This window comes from Argiope bruennichi, chromosome X2 (assembly GCF_947563725.1).
Source record: "Argiope bruennichi chromosome X2, qqArgBrue1.1, whole genome shotgun sequence".
NCBI classification, from domain to species: domain Eukaryota; kingdom Metazoa; phylum Arthropoda; class Arachnida; order Araneae; family Araneidae; genus Argiope; species Argiope bruennichi.
The window spans coordinates 9,574,765-9,583,595 of record NC_079163.1 but is presented as its reverse complement, the minus strand read 5'-3'; the positions used below and the strand labels follow the sequence as shown (position 1 = coordinate 9,583,595).

General features: G+C 28.4%; 1 protein-coding gene across 1 annotated transcript; it reads left to right on the top strand.

The window, feature by feature from the left end:
- The first annotated feature begins 218 nt into the window (after positions 1 to 218).
- On the top strand, positions 219 to 6,680 carry LOC129961087 (cuticle protein 10.9-like). The gene is made up of 2 exons (XM_056074909.1): positions 219 to 321; positions 6,240 to 6,680. Exons 1-2 carry the CDS (start codon positions 249 to 251, stop codon positions 6,542 to 6,544), a joined length of 378 nt encoding a protein of 125 aa, XP_055930884.1. The 5' UTR covers positions 219 to 248; the 3' UTR covers positions 6,545 to 6,680.
- Positions 6,681 to 8,831: the final 2,151 nt, after the last annotated feature.

Here is an 8,831-nt window from a genome sequence, read left to right as displayed (position 1 = left end):
TTCCTAAATGCCCTTTAATGCATAACTAACAATAGCACTATCGGTCACGGACGTTCAAGACAAATTTTATCATACAAAAAGATATAACTCACAGCTAAGCATTTTCTAACTACCTCAACTAATAAGCTGAACATTAGATGTTTCGGTTTCAATCGCCCTCTGAGATCTATATAAAGCAGGGTTCAGTTTCTAGAGGTATCATATATGCATACTGAGATCTTGCTGTGCTTGCTCTATCTGCTGTGATCATGTCTCTTATAGTGTACTCATTGCTTTCCTTCGCTGCAATATTTTTCGTTATCTCAACGGCTGGACCTGTAAGTAAGTAACTTGACCGATTTTGGTAAGAGATACATTTTGATTTTTTATGCCCAGAACTTTTGCTTTTTTATTACTAGAATGATAAAATATGCAGAAAATTTGGTGAGTTTCTTTTGTTTTATTTTTCACTCAATTAAAAGGAAAGGAATTTTGCACACATTTAATAAGTAAGTTCCTGGATTTATTTTTCTCAATAATTTATGACTCATTTCAAAATATTTTGATTTGCATTTTGAAATTTCTTGTTATGAAAAACGCAGTAGTTTTACCTGCATTTTATGCTTATATGTATATTTTAAAATTTAATTAATCCGTTTTTTTGATTTCTCCTTAAAACTGAAAAAAAAGGAAAAGTAGAAAAGAAGAAGAAAATTCAGCGTGAAGAGCTTCTTTCTTAGAATACAGGAATGATTTCCAGGATCTCTTAATCAATATCAATATCTCTATGTTTATCAACAAGAACTATAGTTTATGTTGATATATAACTCTATGCACTATAGTTATCTCTACAAATATTGTCTGCTAGTATAAAATATATATTCAAATGTTGACTATATATAATTCAAGTGTTAGATAACTATATATAACTCTATGAACTATAGTTATCTCTAAAAATATTGTCTTTGTCTGCTAGCATAAAATATAGATTCAAATGTTTTTATTGCTGCAAAAAGCTTTAAACCAAAAAGTTTTCATTTTTTTCCCTTCAACGTGAGTGAAATAATTTGGAGATTAAATTTTTTTATCTTTATATTTTTCTAAGAAATTTTGTAAGATTTGTAAAATGCATCAGATATTTTTACTTAAATCTTGCCAAGAATCCCTTTTTCCTTTCCCTTTTAAACAAACAATGAACGGTAGTCAATATTATATCAAATAAAACAAAAGTAGAATGTGTGATTCCAAATTAAATCACTGTTATTTCCTCACACTTGTATAACTAACTTATTTCTTCTCCTTTTAATTGTCCTAAGACAAGAATGATTTCATGCTTTCATAAAACGTATTGTAACTTGATCAATATAAAATGAATGAAACACTTTATGAAAAATGTTATGTTTTTTACTATTTAGTATATGAATTAATTCCTTTAAATCATTTGAATTGATTTAATGAGCAAAATTATTTATTGGAAAGGAATCAAAATAAGTTTTCTTGTGAAAAAAATCAAAGAAAATTTATTTCACAGAGAAAAAGAAAGCATATCCATAGAAATCAAGACTTTATTTTTGAGAAAAATAATGCATATTGATTTAAAAATCTGAGATAATAAATGAGTGAAATCTGACATTTTTTTTTTTTTTTTTTTGCATGTCAACAAAACCGTGATGTCTGTGTTCTATATAATTTAAGCAATGGTTATAGAACTGCTTATGGGTGATATATTTGGGTTTCAATTATTATCACAATTAAAAGTAGCTAATTATAGAAAGAATTATAGTTACATAAAAAATTTAACTTAGAATTATTGTGTTACAAAAATACAGGAAATTTAGAATTCTGCGTTTCTCCTTTAGGGACAAATATCTGCAACTATTTATAAATTATCCTTAATTATGTATATTAACAAGTAAGTCTATTTATGGACATCACATTTGTAATATCCAAAGACTGATGCGTTCAGCTTAATTGTCTTAGAATCAATTCGCTGAACTAATCATATTCTTATTATCGAGAATTTTACCACGTTGCGTAGATCAGATTTCGAAGCTAACAAACAGGAAACTTGATTTCCAATTTGATGAGAGACGCGCTCACTCCCTTGATTTTCCTTCTCATGAGCAATCAGTAAACGAAATCTTTGAAACATCATCCGGAATGCATTTGGAACTCAATCGATCGAACAATCATTATAAATTCCAAATATGATTGTCAACGGTTTGCATTTCAGGCAAGTTAGCAAAATTCAAATAAAGAAAGTCATCACGATCCCTCATTATTTTAAAAGCATAGGAAATGAGGCATCAGTATCTAATTTTAATTTTCTTTTTTTAGTTAAATATTAATGAAATCTAGTTAACTAAGTGTAATACAGATAATAAAAGTATTCTCAATGTAGAAATTTTGGATGGTGAAAATTGCGTAAAAATTATTTTCTTCAAATTAGGGCAAAAAACAGTTCTTATATTACCTCATCATATCGCAAGCAGCTAATAAAAAGATTATCTCACATTATGATATAAGTTTTTCTATGATTTTTTGTATGAAATAAAAAATTTTCATTCTATCTAGAAATCCCCGTCGAAATAGTTTTTCCTAAATTTACAAACAATGATTTCGGAAAAGTAAATTTCCTTCAGTTATTATGTAAACCAGTTATTATGTAATCAGTTATTATGTAAACCAATACTGTAAATAATGGAAATGTATGGAATACTAAAAAACTTTGATTCAGTTTAAGTCGTTTAAAAATCATATATAATCATCGTTTAATATTAAACTATGAATCTATATTAATCAACTAATTGCTAATTAATTTTAACTAGCTTACTAAATAATTGATAAACTAAAATAGCTTTTATCTTTAAAACTTTTTTGGCCAACATCTATATATATATATATATGTGTGTGTGTGTGTGTGTGTGTGAGAACCGCAAGGAAGTACTGAAATATGTTTTCGGAAATCCCCAAAGAAACAAATTTCGCAATCTCAGTTTTATCAAGAACACAAATTCGAAAGTTAGAGTGAGAAAGAAATAAAAAGGATTCTTTTATTTTCCCATCTAAAATTCCCAGGTCTGGATCACTGATTTCAGGTTTCACTTTTCTCAGAAACCGCTTTATGTTCTTTTACTCAATATTCTGTTATTGGTTGTTTAAAAAATTTTCTTTCTAGTAAAGATAAGAATACATCTGCCGGATCAGAAACAAGAAAATGCTACAAATAGCAATGAAATGGATTCATTTTCTCTAATATTGTTCTTTCTCTCTTTCAATTCCCGATGTGATCCGTAAATTTATTTTATCGGTACATTTACATCAGCAATCCAAATTTGGAATTTTCTTTGTACATACAGAATATCTAGAATCCATTGTGTAAAATTGCATTGCTGTAAAAAAAAAAAAGAAAAAGAGCTTAAAATAATCTAAAAACAATTTCTAGCAAAAGAAAGAAAGAATAAAAAGGAAAAATGTAATTTGTACTGATGTATTTGATGTCCCAAACTGAGTTTAGTTAGAGTTTTTTATTGAAGAAATTCAGCTGATTAGTTTTGAAAATAATTAGTTGTTTAATGTTAGTACAACAGAATCTAGAACGAGTTTTGCCATTCTTCCAATTATCAATTTATCCAGATTTAATTGATTCACTATAAAAAGCATGAGTTAGATAAGTGATCCTGATTTGCTAATCTTTGATGGAAATATTTTTGTTAGATTCGGCACAATGTCATTTCAAGTGAAAGAATTCAATTATATAAAGCTGTTCTATTTCAGGATTTTAATTTTATTTGCAATTTTTTGTTACATTTATAAAATAATGATGCAAAATTTCAACTTTTATTTATTATTTTTTTGGTACTAATGTAGGACATATGCGATACAGTAGGACTGCTTTTCAGGTTAAATTACATGAATCTTTACTCATGTATCCTGAAAGAAAAGTAAATAAAAACTTCTCATTGTGAAAGGGAATCATTTTTTCAGATTAGAAAAATATTTAATAATAATAACGAATAAATTAATTGTTTTTTAAATATTAAGATTTTGAAACGAATGATTAATTACCTGCCTGAAAATGCAAGTATATCAAAGCATACATAAAAACTCATAAAACTTACTTTAGTTTGTGCATGTTTCTTATAACTTTTGAAAAAAAGATATAATATTAAAATGATATATAAATCAAACACGAAACTGTAATTTAAGAAATCTTCAAGCATTTCTTTCAGAATCTTACTGCTTATAAATCCAATACAATTTGCAACAAAATCGAACCAAAAAAATTAGTAACGGCATATATTTCATATTTGATTTTTATCTAAATTATAGATTATACTTGACGTGTTGGGAATATTATAAATTCAAGTGGGATGGTTGACATTCTCGCATTAAATTCTTATTTCACTTTTAGAATGTCCAGAAAAGCAGCATGTCGAAATATTATCTATGAAACGAAACAAGAAAAATCATTGAAGCTGACACTTTCACCACACCTCAACAGTAAAAGTGGCTTACAGATATTATCTCTACACTTAAGCATTATTTTTAAATTAATATTAAATAACTTTTAAAACGCTGAACAATGGTTGAAATTAAAATAATTCTTTCAAAATATTGCATTTTAGTTAGGGTAAGAACTTAATTTTATCTCATCCGATTTCTTCCCATTCTTCTTGGAATGTAGTGAAAGATATTGCAGATTCTTTTCGATATCAGCTCCTAGGCAATCTAAGGAACGCGAGAAGCATGATTTCGGTTAATTATTAAGCTGCAAGAAATATAGAAGTTTTGCCTGCATTCAGCAGCTGATAAGATGAAAATTAAAGGATGCCTTCAAAAATATTTTTATAATTATAATTATTGATTTCATCAGCACTTTTAAATGGTAATACAAGGACATAATAGAAAAGAATTGGTAGAAATCTTTGATATTTATTTAAAAGTGAATGGGATTTATGAGAATGTGGATATGCAATCTGTATACATTTTTCTTTAATACAGATATTACAATTTTTAATAATAAAAAAACAGCTAACTGCTACAGAAAATGACAAAATGGAAAGCGAGTTTATATAAAGATAGATTTTATTTTATTTCAGCAGAGTATTAGAACATTTCTATTTTAATAAGCGGAAAATAATAAAGAATAGGAATTAGGCGTATTATTTAATGGTTATAATAAAACAATAAATAATTAGTATAAAAAAATAAGAGAGTTTTTTTTTCTGAATCGATTTTTTTACTTAATTTAGCTATGATGGGAAATATTTCTAAGACAAACTGGAATTTATACGGAGTTTTTAAAGCATAAAAAATTGATAGATTCAACCAGAATAATTATTTTAATATGAGTTTCTCTATTTCTGTTATTGAATTAATAATCATCATATAGGCAAATGGTGCATGGAACTCTACAGCAAGCCCATACATCTCTATAAACGTAATAGATTCTGCATTAAATTACATATATTTCAATGAAAGAAAACCATATTATTCATAATTACTTTTAAATAGCATTGAAAGTAAATAAAAATTGTAAAATCGAGTGTTCGCTTAGCCTTCTATCTATTGTCATTTTGAACTTTCTTGGTACGGATGATGCATATAAGTAGGAAACTTCTTATTTTAAAAAAAACCTCCTCTGTTTGAATGTTTTTAAAATAGCATAAAAGATTCATCAAGAAATAGAAGATTTATCATTTGAAAAGTTACGTATAATTTTTGAAAATTTGTATAATTCTGAAGGCATTTAAAAGTCACGAGAACAATCAAAAGATCTTGATAGCTGTATTATTTATAGAAAAAATAAATTGAAGCAAGGCAAAGTTAAGTAGTTGACATCAAACATGGCTTTCAGTGGATGGCCTTAATATATGGATTTCCATGAATCTTTCATTAATGTTTATAGTTAATTGTAAAAAGAAAACACATCATCATATTCTACAACTCTTCAAAGATATTTGATAATAGACTTAAAAACAAGTATTTTTCATAATATTATAGCAGCAAAGACAAAGCGCTTTTTAGTTTTTCAGCTCTTTACTAAGATATAAATAAGAAAAAATAATAACAATAAATAAGAAAATGATAAGAATAATTCTCTATATTCACAACTCATGCTGTAGTTTCTTTAATATTCAATTTAAATTGTAAGGCTCTACATTTAAAAAACTAATTTGTTAATGACAGAATTAATGAGATAAGATAATTCATTCAATCGTGTATTTATAATAATGTTGCTTTTTTGATTTCCACAGTACCTGGACCAAATCAGATCCCGTATGGTAGACCAGAAGAATTTGAATCTCCAAAACCTTACGAATTTGCATATGCTATGGATGATGGAAACGGAACCCTCCAACACCGTCAAGAAATAGCCAATGAAAATGGAGCTGTCAAGGGAAAGTATGGTTACACTGACCCAAACGGAAATTACAGAGAAGTTGAGTACAATGCCGATGAAAACGGCTACCACGTAAAGATCCTGTCCAACGAACCTGGAATAACCAATCAAAACAGCGCAGATGTCGTTTATGTTGTGAAAGGCATTCCATCTGCTTAATGCACTTCATTTTTTTCAGCTGCAACTGCTGTCTAGATACAAATAGAAATGTTTCTCGCCATTCATTTTTAGCAACTGATATGAAGACTGAAGAGTAGAAATGGAACTCATTATTATCATAGGGTTCCATGGTTTTTATCCCTTGCTTTGTTGCCAAATTGTGTATTTGCTCAATAAATATCATTTTTTTTTAATATTGAGATCTTTGTTTTTCTTTCGTAAAAATTTTTAATCATATATTTAGCTATTCTTTACATATCCAGCATCTTAAAGCAGAAACCATTTTGGTAAAGTTAATGGAGTTTTGTAATTAAATATTTAAGAGTAACGCCTCAGACTTAATAACAGCGATGAAGTCCTAAATTATGAATATTCCAGCATCGAAGAATTGAGAGCATCATCGATATATAGAAAATGTAGTTTCGGTTTAACTGATTAACAAAAAATTTATCAATTAAAAATTTAATTTCATTAATATTTCTTGGGAATTTCTGATCAGAAAGCAAGCCATTAAAAAAAGAATAAGTAATGTGCAGCCCTGTTCGAATCTAGTTCGTCTCTAGTCTAGCTTTTTTTAATACGATTTTTTCAAATATATATTCCTTCATATGTAAATATCCATCAACTAACTATCGTCTATTTGCATCTGTTATCTGTTAGAAATAGGAATACAAAATGCAGGAAAAACCCTCTGTGAGAAAATATTTTATGCTTATATAGATTTAGAAAGGAATTTGTCAATTTAGCATTTTAATTCCCTGAAAAAATGAATATCCCGAGAAACTCAGGCATTAAAGTTAGACTGAATCTGAAGTTCGATTGATTAAAAAGTTCTTTTAAAACATAGATAATTTGAAATTATTGCATATAGAACAACTGAAAAACTAAACACAATAACTAAAACATATGTACAACAATCAAGCTCTTTCAAAGGTTTTATTTCTCCTTTGTTCCTTCCTGCTAATTATCTCTTCTACTCATTATTTCTATTCAAAACATAAATATGAAGATGATCGACATCACGCTGAAATAAATTTCCTTTAATTATAGAAGATCAATTTCAGAACAAGCATAAAGACTAAAGTAATTTCATGAAGTGAATTAAACTTGTATTATATATTCTGATGTCTAAACCAAAGATGATTGTTCATCCATGGAGGACGAAATTCTGTCAGTGGATTTACTATATATAAATGCAATAAATGAGTAATAGCACAAAAGAATGTAGAAAATAAAATAAAGTTTTAAAAAGAATAATTTAAATAAATGAAGATGTAAGTTAGAGCCAAGAGAATAGTGGGGCAGAACAAGGTAGTTGAATTGCTTGTAAATTTGGCACTGTAATCATGCTGGCAACATCGGTACTAGTTGTAAAAGTGAAAAAAAATCATTTGTGTAATCTTAATCCAAAAATCAGTAATTTTGACATAGTTGTTTAGTATGTGCAAAAGAATGTTCAAATAAGTGATATGGCTGTGTTTGAATCGTTTATTTGCATCGTTCAGTTTGGTGCTGAATGAAGGTAATTTGTAATTATTTATATTAAAATTCATGTATAGGGGAACATGGGTCTAATTGCACCAAGGACAAGTTGTAACATGACAGGCCCTATTGCATCAGCACAGTTGATGTCGGTTCGGGTTGAGAGAGGCTGTGAACGTTTGCTCCGTTTCAGCTAGTTACTATAAAAAGGTATTTCGTAACATATAAGTAATTTGATTTTTATTTTCAAAAATGTATTCATTTATTTATTTCTTCCTATATATTAAATTAAAAAAAACTGCTTCAATTTTTTTTCTTATCGTAATATATTTTATTAATCAACAAAAAAAAAATTCTGAAACTATATGATGGAGCAAGTTGCAACATTACGAATTGCGAGTTTAGTTAACGCCCCGTTTCAAAGCTACATCACAGATATTTTATGACAGACCTCATACATTTCAACCGCTTTCAAACGACGACGATAACGATTAAGCCGGCACGCCCTCTCCAAATTTCCACGCCACACCCACGGGAGGACGCTTGGTCCCTACGGATTTAATGTGCATCAAACCCGCTTACACGATGGCTCTTCGGTGGAATCGGGTATCAAACCTGAAGCGCCCTGGTTCTGAAGCCGAGACCTTACCACCAAACCACCATGAGCCTTTCAAGTAGCGATGTTTATTTTAATTTGTGTTTAATTCATATTAGATATATTTAGATTTTCTACTTTAAATATTAGCATGTACTTTCAAAGATCAGATTCATCCTTAAAGATTCACCTTAAAAGGAACAAAGATTC

Bases quoted from the DNA above. Each gene is read 5' to 3' on its own strand.
- LOC129961087 (XM_056074909.1), top strand. From the start codon at position 249: ATGTCTCTTATAGTGTACTCATTGCTTTCCTTCGCTGCAATATTTTTC. The intron at 322-6,239 runs GTAAGTAACTTG...TGATTTCCACAG, and splicing joins CTCAACGGCTGGACCTGTAA to TACCTGGACCAAATCAGATC.